Source organism: Dromaius novaehollandiae, chromosome Z (assembly GCF_036370855.1).
Source record: "Dromaius novaehollandiae isolate bDroNov1 chromosome Z, bDroNov1.hap1, whole genome shotgun sequence".
Classification (NCBI taxonomy): domain Eukaryota; kingdom Metazoa; phylum Chordata; class Aves; order Casuariiformes; family Dromaiidae; genus Dromaius; species Dromaius novaehollandiae.
The window spans coordinates 29,522,735-29,536,198 of record NC_088132.1 but is presented as its reverse complement, the minus strand read 5'-3'; the positions used below and the strand labels follow the sequence as shown (position 1 = coordinate 29,536,198).

At 43.2% G+C, this 13,464-nt stretch overlaps 1 protein-coding gene across 1 annotated transcript in view; it reads left to right on the top strand.

Annotated features, from left to right (window-relative positions):
- LOC135324768 (solute carrier family 28 member 3-like) overlaps positions 1 to 13,464 on the top strand; it is a 41,064-nt gene that overhangs the window by 15,291 nt on the left and 12,309 nt on the right. The window contains exons 5-9 of the mRNA XM_064501674.1: positions 930 to 1,119; positions 3,325 to 3,469; positions 5,138 to 5,251; positions 6,741 to 6,818; positions 12,598 to 12,678. Of these exons, the coding sequence (XP_064357744.1) occupies positions 930 to 1,119; positions 3,325 to 3,469; positions 5,138 to 5,251; positions 6,741 to 6,818; positions 12,598 to 12,678 (608 nt within the window). The remainder of the gene's footprint in view (positions 1 to 929; positions 1,120 to 3,324; positions 3,470 to 5,137; positions 5,252 to 6,740; positions 6,819 to 12,597; positions 12,679 to 13,464) is intronic.

Genomic DNA, 13,464 nt, shown 5'->3' with positions numbered 1-13,464 from the left:
TCCTGCCAAGTTTCTTTTTGAGGTCCTCCTACCTGAACACTTTGTGAGGAGACATAGGCTTAAAACATGCCAATGTTTTAGAAGTTAGCGTAGCAGAGACACCTACATGGTAGGTATAAATGGGCCAGTTTCCCTATCCTGAAAAAAGTGCCTTCCTGGCATCATGCTCCTCCTGCTTTATCACAGTACAGAGATATCTTGGCTCAGGAAAGGATTCTAAGTATATGCTGGTGTTTAACACATTAATTCCATAAAAAACAACTTGCCTTACAAAAAGCAGTAATTCTTTCTTATCCTCCAGTCAGACAAAATCAGATTATTATTTACAAGCACTGAATGTTTCATTGGCCAGCACAGGGTAGCAGTGACACTGCCAAATGACAAATCATTTCATAGCCACTTTATGAAACAAATACAGATTCGACCTCTAATCTTCCCGTTTACTTCAGAGGGGCGTCAAACAGGCTTTTGTTGTACAAGATAAATGTTTCTAACTGTTTCTCTTAATTTTATTGAATAGACTCATACTCCTGTGAGAGAATGAGAACTATGGTTCTTAATTCACTGTTTTGACACTGAAAAAAAGCTGTCCCATAAAAATGTGTCTAATCTTCCGAAACTACTAATATATTTGATACACACTTTAATCAGCCAAAGCATATATCCTGCTTTGTCAGGATGAAAACCACCAAAAAAACAGTTCCACCTTTTCTCAGCAACACGTTTTCATATCAGAAAGCATATATATCAACAGCAACAACACCATCTGTGAAAGCAAGATTTTTTTCAATATTTAGGCCAAGTCAGAAAAGCATTTAAAGATAAGCACAGGCCTGACTTTAAGCACACCCTTAACACTAAATTTAGTATTTGTTTGTTTTTACAGAGACCAGATTTAAATGACATGTATGTTGGTTTTTTTCTGACAGCATACCTGGCAGCACTTATTGCAGCCTGCAGCCTGAATTTTCAGAGGGCCCTGGCACTCTTTATCATCACTATCCTGGTCATCTTCTTCATCTGCTGGGATTTTTTAATAGCTAAGTATGAAGACAGAATTGCTGCATTCTTTTACCCCGGAGAAAGACTTCTGAAGAAGCAGTGGTTTTGGCTGAAATGGTAAATATGAATGACTTCCTATTTATGCAGAAGGACAAAGCAGTAGTCAAATTTAGCCTTCTCATTTTCCAGTTTTCTTTCCATTTTTAAAGTTTCACCATAACCATACCTTACGGCTCCTCTTTCATTTATCCTGAAGCACAAGCATGTTTCCCAGCTCACAGCATCCAGAATTACTCCTGGTTAGGTTAAGGTTCCCGGGCTAGTATCACTGCAGGTGGCACTTGCAGCCCTTCAGAGCAGCTCCTAAGGCTTTTCACAAGAAACAACAGCACAAAGACAGGCAGGGAGGAGACCCCCTCTCTGCCTGGGTTGCTGAGAATGAAATGTGCTGCATAGCTTATGCCCACACAAACACAGGGAGATGGACGAATCAGGCAAATTGCGATAGGATCACATAAGATATACACAATAAATCAAAAATTTCCAGGGCAGCACAAGAACTCTAGAGAGTGCCCAAGTTTCTAGATATCAGGCACGCCATCGAGATCGCAATGGGGTAGCTAGGTGTCAAAAATCTCGACAGAGGGTGTAAAATTCCTCAAATCCAGATAGGTCAAGCTTGTGGTGGCAAGAGATTATGTCTGGAGAAATCCAGGTGTGTTGCAGCCTTCTGCATTCATTCTGCAAGCCAGAAAGTACCTCGCTGTCACTCACATTATAACACATGCAAGCTGCTAATGAAAAGCGCGTCATCCATGTGACCGGTTGTTCACATATGCCCATAACACCACACTGTAAGCATTTTAGATTTTAACATTCAGGAAACAAAACCTACAAACCACATTTGGTGTCATAAGATCATACAGTCTCATTTGGGATGGTAGACATTTGTTTCCCGAAGAGTTAACTGGAATATTTATTATTCCTGGGGGAAGGAGGAACCTAAAGAGGCTCTCAGGGGTTCCTAAAGTTCAATTAAAGTCTCATTAAAGAGGAAATCAGCCAGCTGTCTTGACTCTCAGCAAGGTCACCTTCTCTCCAAGAAAGGACTCTAAATAAGAGTCATTCTAGATTCAGAAAAATAAATCCCAAATTATTTTTAAGCTTTTTGAAATGGTTTTGCCCCAGCAGCAGGGATTTTTACCCCCTCTAGGGCATAACCACCCTGGAAACAAAAGTGTCATAAAGATCGCATTTGTTCTTCTGCTTAGGAGCCACACTAGAGAGCAGTGGCACCGAGCACCTCCAGCAGACAACCTGGGCACCCCCCCCAGGGAAGAAGTAAACAAAATAGATGTGCACTGATGAGCCGATGGAACAAGCCAGGAGCAGTAACTTCTGCACTTATTCAGGCTGCAGTCTGTTAAATTGTATATATTAAAAATGAAATACTTCACTGTCAGCCATGGTTTCTGCCTGGGAGAGAGAAACGTAGAAATTCAGGCTGTGGTGCTCAGCATTGCAGTGGCCAAACCCACAGTGGTTTTGGCCCAAATCTAAAAAAGGAATTTAGGTATCTTGGTACCACTGAAGTCAGTGGAAGTTAAACAACAGTTAAACATAAGTTACTTTTAGAATCTGGGCATATGTTAGTCTCCCTCTCTAAAAATGGGATGATGTATTTGCTTGTTTCTCAGGCTATTGTCTGAAAATTTCTCTCAGGATGGGACCTGAATACAGCTCGGTCATAACGGGGAACACATAAATGCTGAACACAGATGCACACATGGTTCTTCTTGCTGTTTCCCAGTGAATTAAAACTGTTGTGATTAGCTTCTAATTTTTCTAAACAGACTACAGCCAGTTAAAGAAGTAAGCAGCTTACAATCTGCTCCTCAGTGCCAGGCGCTTCATAGGCTGAGCAGCCAAGCCATGCAGTGCAGTTCATGAAATCTATATGATCAGCCCAGACTGCCTGGATGTAAGACATAATAAAAAAGACAGAAAAGGAAGAGAAGGATGGCGTGATAAAGGAGGGGGTTTTGTCAAACTTCATGACAAAAAATAATGCCCAGACTAGAGAGTTACTCATGTTTTGTTGGGTTTCTCCCACACTTTGATTTGGGGACACAGCTGGAGGACACTTCTTCTGGGTGCCACTAATGGATGTTGCTGTCAGAGTAGCTTTAGCAGAGGCAGGTCCTGCTTATGGAGAGCTACACAGAAACGTAAGTCTGGGGGAAAGAAATAAAAAGGAAAAAAAAGAATATCTAATCTTTTTCAGGATGTCACACCTGATATCATCACATTCTTTTTCCACAGGGTGCTGTGCGTAGCCCTCGTTATCGCTGTCATCTGCTGGCTCATCTTTGACACAGCAAAACAGGGATCCCGCCAGCTGATCTCCTTCGGGGGGCTTGTGATGTATGTTCTCTTGATGTTTATCTTTTCCAAATATCCAGCCAGAGTGAGTATTTAGTCCTTTCTGGATCTTCTGCTTGCTGTCTCCAAAACTGTTCTCCTTACCCTCACGTGAGGCACAAGGCCAGGTTCAGTAAGGGTAGCAGAAAGTCCAAGAACATTGAAGTTTAAGCTTGCCAGAACCTAGACATGTTTCTCTTATGAGGAAAGCCGTTTCACTCTGGAGTCCCAGGGAGCATGCATGGCCATACCAGTGGCTGGTTCTCCCTTCTTCAGGAGGCCATTTCCCTTCGTTTGTACCAGCCCCACTGCAAGCAGAGATGAGTTTGCTGCTGGAGCATTAGAGCAAGCTGAGGCAGGCTGCTCTGCACGGCCCAGCTCGTGGCAGGCTCACTGCCGCTCCCAGGTCTTCAGCAGCAGCGGTATCTGAGGATATCGTTGTCGCACCAACACAAGTCACATGAAACTGGAGACCTGCTTCCCTCGTGAAGCTCTTCATTGAGCAACCCCTGCAAAGGTTTGATTGCCACTGCAAATGCAGCAGCTGAGACCACGTGGGGGCCCCCACATTGCACTAACCCACTTCCGTAGGCTTGTCGGTGCCCTTTCGTTTTCCAGCTATGATGTCCACCTTAATATGCTGGGGTATTACAAAGAGGTGTACTTCTGATGATTCCCACCTCAGTTTTCACTCCTGTGTGCATGCCTAGCACACAGTGTGTGTCTTCATCGGTCATATAGTAATCCACTGCCCAGGTCACCCAAGTTTCACCAATATTTTTTCCACACTCCTACATCTGTACTGAAGCTTTTCTTAGCCTAAAGAAAAGCAACACAAAAAAAAAAACTCCACAGAGTTCCTCAGCATATGTTCCGACTAACCTTCAGCAGGGACGAGTGTCCTTTTTGCACACTGTGTGCTCTCCCATGGGTCCTCATTAGGCCTAATCGGCTTGTGTTATTCAGATATTATCTGAATAAATTAGAGGGTGGTGTCTCAGCTCTTTGCCTTGTAAATAATCAGATTCAGTCTTCACAAGACAAAAATGTCTTCTGGGACAGAAGAGCAGGAATCTGCAGTGCAGTGAACTAGAGAGACTGGTCACAGGCAGCCACAGTTTTTCCCTACAACTATCTTGGTATCACGTGAATCACAATATTGAACAGTAAGGCTGCTCTCAAGTATCCAAGCTGGTTAAAGCTGGGGAATATAGAAACAGAGCTGAAATTATCCAACCACACAATAACAGACGTAGCAGAATCTCCTTACTCCCAGCCTAGATATGCAAGGAATCTCCATATTCTGTTACTTTCACTGATGTTTTCAGTCTTTGGTTTAAAGAAGTAATGCTTTTCTGCTACCCTCACGTATATTTGCTTTTATCTTTCAGCTGAGGCACAGGAAGGTTTCTCACTTTTCTTACTACGACATTACTTGCAGCCCATAATACCATAATGGTGAAATGGATACATGCATATTTATACCTCACCAGACTCTCAACAGCTAGCTCAGATGGAGACATCCACACTGCAGACCCTGCAAATTAGGAGAATATGACTCATACTCCAAATCTCCTAAAGCCTGTTTTGGAAGCTGCTACTATCCTGCAGCATAGTCAGACAAACCCCTTGTATTATTTTAACAAACATTCTAAAATACATTATTATTTAAATAACAAGTGGTTTCTCTGCTTTTATTTTTCTATCTGTCTAGGTTGCTTGGAGACCAGTATTTTCAGGAATAGGACTGCAATTTTTTCTTGGGCTTCTTATCCTGAGGACCAAAGTAGGGTTTGATGTATTTAACTGGCTAGGCGTTCAGATCCAGGTAAGATACTAGACAGAAGTTTTGGTTTTTATATCATTTTCTGTCTTGAGACTCTTACAGTAGGACATAGAGTTAGGTAGTTCAAGGATCCATTTGGCCCTAAATGTTTACACCTCTTGAGGAAAATTGGGTCCTCAGAAAAGTAAGATTGGATTCAGGTGGACAGTTATTTCTTTCTATCCAGCTAATACAGGATGCTGCAGGACAGGCTAATAAGTAATGACCATAGCAGTCACTGTCTGTTAATGGCCTTATCTTCCTTGGGCTGAATTGATGTTTTGCACCACTGCAAACACAAAAAAGCTACTATGCCATGGTGCTCCTAGCAACTCTTAAACCTGGCCCAATTCTGAAACATTCCTGCAAGAAGCCTTGTACACTGAAATGCCTTGGGATTTGGCATGTCATAACCCTTCAAACAGAGTAACCCACTGGCCTCAGGGGCATTTTGTAGTTCTCATGAAGTATAATATGAAAAAGTAAATTCGCATATGGGTGGCAAAATCCATAGCTGGAACCAGGGTGACCTGCTCCTTGCAAGGGATCCCTCCAGAGCGGGGAGGGATCCAGCTGCAGGTGCCTCCACAAGCAGTCTGTGGGCACAGAGCTTTAAAAGAGCCCATTATTTGAAAGTAATACATAAAAGCCAAAAGAGGATCAGAGAGTACTCACCAAAGGACATTCTGCCTCCTCGTGCCAGGAACACTACTCACACAACTGTTCCTCATAGTACAGATAATTAAGCTTACTTAAAACAAGAGAGTGCAGAACATAATGAGCCCATGGGGGAGGGAAGGCACAGGTTTGACATTGGGCTGCTAATCTGCCAGCAGCCTGAGTCAGCTGGGCTTCCACACCAGCTTCTCCATCCCCCTTTTCAGCTCAGGCCAAAGCTGGTCTGGTGTGCCCTTTTTCTAGCTCTGTGTGGTTAACAGCCACTCTTTTCCACAACTCATTACTTCAGCCATTAGATCTCCATTTTAAGCTATATCATTAATTGTACACATTGGCTTTAGGAGCAGAGGAAATGCACCACAATATCAGGATTAAAAAAATAATTCCTTCTTTTAGGCTAGCTTTTGGCTACACTTTTCACAACTCATTACTTCGGCCATTAGCTCTCCATTTTTAAACTTTATCAATTATTGCATATATTTGCATTAATGGGAGCATAGAAATGCATTGCAGTATCAGCATTTAAAAATAAATTCTTCTTTTCAGCTAGCTTTTGGCCCTTATCCTGCCAGGTGTCGCAGGTAAGCATGCCCTCTGCCCTTGCTGTTTACTTGCGTAGTCTGAAGCAGTCTGCACTCTTCAAGAGCAGGGGAGAGGCCCCAGACTCAGCCAGATGTGGAGGCAGCTAAGTCTGGACCGCACGGACCAGAAAGCTCTTCAGACCTCCCCAGAAGTCTGCGCAAAGCAACTGTTGGAGTGTAATTTGGCAGCGACTCACAGCTCATGACTAACTCATTTTGCTTTCTGCCTCTAGACTTTTCTGGAGTACGCTGATGCAGGCGCGAAGTTTGTGTTCGGTGAGAAGTATACAGACCATTTCTTTGCTTTTAAGGTAAGGCAGCTTTTATATATGCTATACACATGGCAGATAGACAAATGCAAAGGAACAGTTTTGTTGGAAAGCACATTCCTTATATGAGTTGTGATACCAGCACAGCCACCAGAGAAGTCAGCCAAGAGTCAATCTCTTCCTTGTTATGAGAAGAAAATTTGGGAACACCACATAAAACTCTGTTCATTGCCATACACTGAGTTAGGTCACACTTGCTTAGCTTAATTGTGGCAACATCTTTTACAAGATGACAGGACTTTCGGACACATTTTTGCAAGGAATGTGTTAAAATGCCCTCACTTGGTCACCGAAACAAATGTTATCTCCAGCCTACCTCTCCCACCTCTCGACAGGTAAAGATCCTATGCTATGCCATCCCAACCTGAAGTTGTGGTGCAAACCACTGCATCACAAATATTGCCCCATAGAAGCAGATTGCTTAAGCGTATACTTACACTTACATGTATAAGCTACCCACGCATAAGTGGGAAGAATTACACTGAGTAATATTTGGCATTAATGAAATCCCAGGGAGAGTTCCCTGCTCTCCTAGGGAGAACTTGTTGAGAAAGAGCTGGAATACGACTTACTGTGCTCTCTAACTTGCACCAGCGTCCCATCTGCTTTTGTAGCCACACATAGGCCATGCCATAATACCTGCTTAGGCTGAAATCAAGCACATATAAAGAAAAACAAAAACAAAATGCCCACAACACAGACCCAAAAAAGCATCAGGAATCCAAGTCCATTATTCTGGTAGTTCAGTCACCTGATTCTGCAGACTTGCGCACATTATATTTAGAATAAATCAGAGAAAAAAGTAAAGAGAATTTCAGCAAGAAATAGAAATTACATTTTAATTGCAGTATCTTTAACTACAAAGCATTTTGTTTTACTTTCCAGTCACCTCTCGCTCTTACTCTGTTCAGCACTCAAATCACAATTTGCATTGATGATTAAATATTCTGGGGGTGAAATGGTTAAGCTCTTCCCCAAAAGAGCTTCCTCAGTTTTTTCACTGTTCATCATGAATATGATTTTTCAGGGTGTTTTTTTTTTAATGTTTCTGTCATGATGCAAAATATTTTGCTGACTGAAGCCCAGCCTAAGACTGGATTGGCAAGAGTCTGCCTCTGTGCGTGCACCCCTCCATCACTTTTGCTCTATGGGATAAGCCAGCAAGAGACACACATGGAATTTCTAGAGAAAGGTAACAGGCGCAAGCAGAGCATTTTCACACTGAAGAGCAAGAAAGCAAAAATCATGAGTTTATTTTCAGAATTGCGCATGCCTTGGGATAGGAACATACACACTAAACAGTGGGAGGCAAGTGCACAACAGTCCCAAAACCTTCGCCATCTGCTCCTTCTGTATTTCTCTTCCCACGACCTAAGCAAGCGACAGCCAGCCTAGTATCTCTTGAAGCATTTGCCAGGTATTTGGACGCTCAGACAGTCAAAAGTGCTTTTTGAAACTTTAACCTATTTTATCATGTCGGCATACAGTGGTGAGCTGCCCAAGTCCCACCCCATGATATTTCAAACCACCTTCCAAAAACCCAACACACTCAAGCGCAGGCTAGCTCTGGAGAGGGAGCAGACAAGTGAGGAGCGTCTCTTCGTGGAAAGCTGCCCATGCCCCGGGCCTGCCCCGTGGCAGCACCACCTTCGTTTCCCACAGCGCAGAGGCACCCAGTGACAGGCATGCTCCCGATGCGCGCCCGTCGCGTATTCTGCCCAGCTCCACTGCACCCAGTGATCGGGTCTGTGAGAACACAGTCCTGGAAGCCCTGATTAGTCATGTCAGTCATATGCATCGACATGCGGGAGCTGGGTTATTTTGAATGCAGATCTCCATATGCAGATGCAGAGTTTTAGGGTTCTGGAACAAGAACCACTTGCCCATGTAGTTAAGCTAACGCACACTGTTTTGCTGTAAAAATAGATGCTTAAAACTATCAGAGATACCATCTCGGCTCCGCTACCAACTCCAGAGAGTGAGAAGATCACACAGAAATTTCCCTTAACTTGAGCAAACCCATATAGTCAGAAAATAACTCTCTGGATGGCGTCTTCTACCCTGTTTACTATGAAAGGCAGGTTTACTGCGAGCAAGCAGGGTGTTAGATTTCTATTGTATCAGCAGCTTGCTTTCTGTGCTGGGAGGAATACAACTCCCTGGAGAGGGTCTTGCTTTGAAGGTGAGGCTTTAGGAGTGTCTGAAGCCAGGATGTGCCTTAGATAGCAGCAGCAACTGCTTCTCCTTTAAAGGACTGCAAGGAAAAAGCTGAGCCTCGAGTCACAAATGGGAAAGGGGTTGTGAGCGGTCAACAACTTCAGCTCCCTGCCGCACACGTATCATAGGCAGCAAGTATGATCCAGAAAGGGGCTCTTTAGTACAGCCAAACTGTATCGCTTCCCAACAGAACTCAAAGCATGAAAACGTGGCTGATCAGAAACACCAAGTGAAGGCCTAAAGACCAGAGTTTGTTTTCTTAGAGGTTGTTATTATTGGAGTAATTTTAAACAACTAATTTTAAAGTGCTCCCTGATATCAATATGCTTTGCCCTTTAAATGTTATGAGATTTTCTGGCATGCTCATTCAGCATATTCATCAGTTAAAGCTTGAGGTAAAAGCTAAAGGGTATGTAGTAGGTAAGAGATGGATGTATGTATTGGAGACTAGATTCCTGCACATGTGCATCTGCAGAGAGAAATATAATTCTGACAGCTTAACCATCCAGATAAAATTACACCAGAGAACCTGCCCACACTTCATTTATGGGAACATGCTAGCCCATTCCTTTTACATTTCTATTTACAATTTTCTTAGGGAAAATTCTTCTTTCATCTGTGTCTACCTACAAGCTGTACCTCTGCGTAAATCTTAATTAAACTGATCTTTTTTTTTTTTTTAATGATGGAAGGAAGTTTAAGGAAAATATTTTTCGTCCTCTGTTCAGAGTACCCATATCTTTGGGGCGGAATCCTGGGCTCAGAGAATAATGGCACTACTGCAGAAAGAGGGAGCTGGGAGTTCACAAGACAGAAGATAGATTTTTAGGAGGTTCCCCCCCCCCCAAAGGAATTTCAACCAGTGCATTATTTATTTTCACATGCACTTCACTTCACTTACCCAACAAAGGAAATTGCCCATTGAGGCTGATATCCTACCATTACCTTCCCTGCTATGCACAGATATTTCTGCGCATACAACGTACCCAACAGCCCCACAAATACAGAGGGAGGGTGTTCTCAGACGTCTTGGATCACCCACATGCCACCTTTTCCCATAACCATCCTGCCTCCCAAACCCCTAGGAGATGCCTCCTCAAACATAGTCATTTACACCATGTTCCCCTCCTCAAACCCACAGACCCAGCAAGGGGGGCTCTGGCTCCTCCCACCCTCCCCAAATCCTGCTTCCAGTGAGGATTTCACCATACCCCTGCACCCAGAGCAGGGCTGCTCCGGGGCCACCCTGGGGTTTTCCCCTCCCTCTCCCTGCCCCACGCACACCTCTGCTGTCAAGGTACCTAGACAGACTCGCAGCACAGACACTGCTGCCCAGGCCTAAGGCTGACATGCCTGGGGAGGGAGCACTACCACCAACGCTTATTAACCCATGCCATCCTTTTCCCTCATTTTGGCACTGGGAAGGAGGGAGAGGGGAGGCTGGTGTCCATTATGCTTATTTTTAGAGCAAAAATTTGCCAGTATTTCCCCCCCCCCCCCTTTTTTTTAATTATGTCCCAGATGAAAGCTAGCCTGGACAAAACAGATGACCTCAATGATTATTTACCTATTAAATAGTAGCTACTCTTTTGCTGATGAAGACATAACATAGTAGGTACCACATTAGATAGTTGGGAACAGAGGCAGGAGGGTCTACACATGAAATAGCCCCCTACCTCTTTATGCAGTCAACGTACAAATTATCACAACTGGAAAACAAACTCCCTGCTTTGTAAAACCAAAGCTACATCCAGAGCTGCCTGCAGCTGCAAAATGCAAAAGCATGTTTTAAAGCTAATCCAAGTTATTTTCAGAGGAACGTGCACAAGCAGCAAGGCAGAGGGTGCTGGCTGTCACCTGCCCTAGCGAGAACACTGTTTCCTCCCTCCTTCAGCTAAAAAGGAGTCACAGGAACACTTGGGAGCTCTTTTCATCCATTTGGAGTGAAAGACAGGAGGATACTTGCCTGGGTTTTTTACCATCTGCCACACAGCTTACACTTGCCTGTCTCACTCCCTGCCCCTTCAGCTCCTTTTACCTTCACACGTTGCAGCTTCCTAAATTCAGGCAGAGGCTGGGATCAGCAAGTCGCTGGTATTTCTGTATAACCAGCCCACATACAGGAACGCGGGGAAAATTTAGCAGGGAGAAAGGTGCTGGTGCTACTGTTTTCTTCTGACGCTGCCCAGCGCATCATAGCTATGGGATGCCACGAGCATCCCAGAGACCATTGCTAAAAAGATCAGAGAATCCAAGCAGAGAAAGCAGAGCCAGGTTAACTTCTTGAAGGGCACAAGGAGCTCTGCAAGCAGCATTCACTTTCTGGGGAAAGGCTCTGACCACCTCAACTGAGTTTCCAGGCCCTTATCAGAACTGGTTATTGTACTAACCCTCCTCTGGAAGTGAGCAGCTTTCATTCACCGAGAAGCAGCAACACATTTAATCTTTTTACATACTGTTTTTCACCCCATTCATTAATTTTATGATGTATTATGCCCTCAGCTGAACATGTATAAAAGCTTTCTAACATCAGTTGTACTGTTTTAAACATAACTGAACTGTCTGCCTTATTTTGGACCTTCCTGGGGGAATTTTTTCCAGTTACATATAGCATAGAAATGGTGAGCTCCTGTGTGTTTAACATATCTGTGAGCCAACTGATGCTAGTTTTATTCAGTATGAGAAACACAGCCAATAGTCTGTTAGTTGTTAGCAGGTCATGCCTGCGTTACTTAAACCATGATTCTTTTGAATCATATGTTTAAAAAAAGCATTTTTCCTTCAGTCTCCACTGCCATTAAGCATATCCCTGTGGATTTGTTTTTAAACACATGGTATCCATGCTTACAGTTACAAAGCTCTTGAAAACTCAGCACTGGCATTATAAACAGTGGTAGAAGTAGTGCAGAATAATGAAGCAAAGAGAATTTTGCTACAGTACATTATTAAAATGCAGCTACGCAGTAAGGGCTTTCCAAGGAAGCTGCCCTCAATTCACTGAAATCAAGTCAGCTACAACCCCAGTCAAAGTCTCTTCATCTTCTGAAGAATTTCTATCCCAAAGCTTATACAGCAGTCTAAACCAAAGTTTTTATTTATTTATTTATTTTAAACAAAGACACAGAGAAGTTCAGTTCTGAATTCTATACCACGGTCCCATCATATGTATTTCAGCTGATGGTTTTCAAGGTCTGCAGGTGTGGAGACCCAGATTTTTGTAGATGCCAATGCATGCCTGTAAACTTTTGAGCCAGTTAAAGTGTGGCTATAAATAAATGCTTATGTTAAAACAAACTGTTTCAAAACTATCACAGCCCTGTCAAAAAACTAGCCAGACACCTGAAAAATTATGCATTGTAACACAACGGCTATACACAGCAAGCCTAGATTGCTAAAAGCTTTATAGCAAAAGGATGCAAGCTAAATGACTGGTTTTCAAGATCTTGAAGTATATCTCAAAAAAACTTGAGCTTCTTTAAAAAGTAAATGGTCTACAAAAAGGAAAACCACTCTGGAATTGTTAATGATTGTGTTTTCAAATCAGGTCCTGCCGATCGTAGTTTTCTTCAGCACAGTCATGTCCGTGCTCTACCACGTTGGCTTCATGCAGTGGCTCATTGGAAAGGTACTGAACTTTTGCCAGCACATTTTCATTTGCCTGGTGCTGAACACCTATTGAACACATTTGCTCAAACTATAGCATTATCCCCAAGGAGCTTGGCCAGGGCCAGATACATGAAAGTTGGTTTGTTTTTGACCTGGAAATACCTTTAAATGTTACCACTCTGAAATCTTTATCGGCATCACCTAGGACACTTTCCTTCCCCCAGATTGGTCTCATTCTCAATTTTACACTAATTGTTAGCTTTGCCTGGCTAGCTTTATCATGCCTTAGATACCATACTTCTGAGTTTTCCTCCTCCCCCCCCCCCCCCAAAATGCAAGCGTACAGTTACAGCACAGCCAGTAGATTGCTGCCTACTGCTAAGTACTGCAAGAGCAATTACATATTGCATATACCTTTCTGTCACAGATCCCTTGAGGATGCATCTGTGAATGTTTTTAGCTGCAGAGACCAGTTTCTCTCTTTGTGCTTTGATTGAGCACTAGTGCTGCTAGGTCCCAGGTCCAGCGCTAGCTCAACAAGCTCATGTCCAAACACACCTTCTTGCATGGTGGTAGTTAAAGCTTATTTGAACTTACCCTAAAAAAGCCTTTTGTGCTTGTCATTCCCAGGATTGTTAATATAAGCACCACAAACCTCACCTAGCTGAAATAGTGTGTTAGAGTTAATACAAGTCATTTTTAGCCTTAATCTAAATTCCACATTTTTTCCCTTCATATGATCAAAGTCCCTTTGGACTGGTATATATCTAAAAGACCTGTCAAAATACCTGCTTCAGTTAACTTA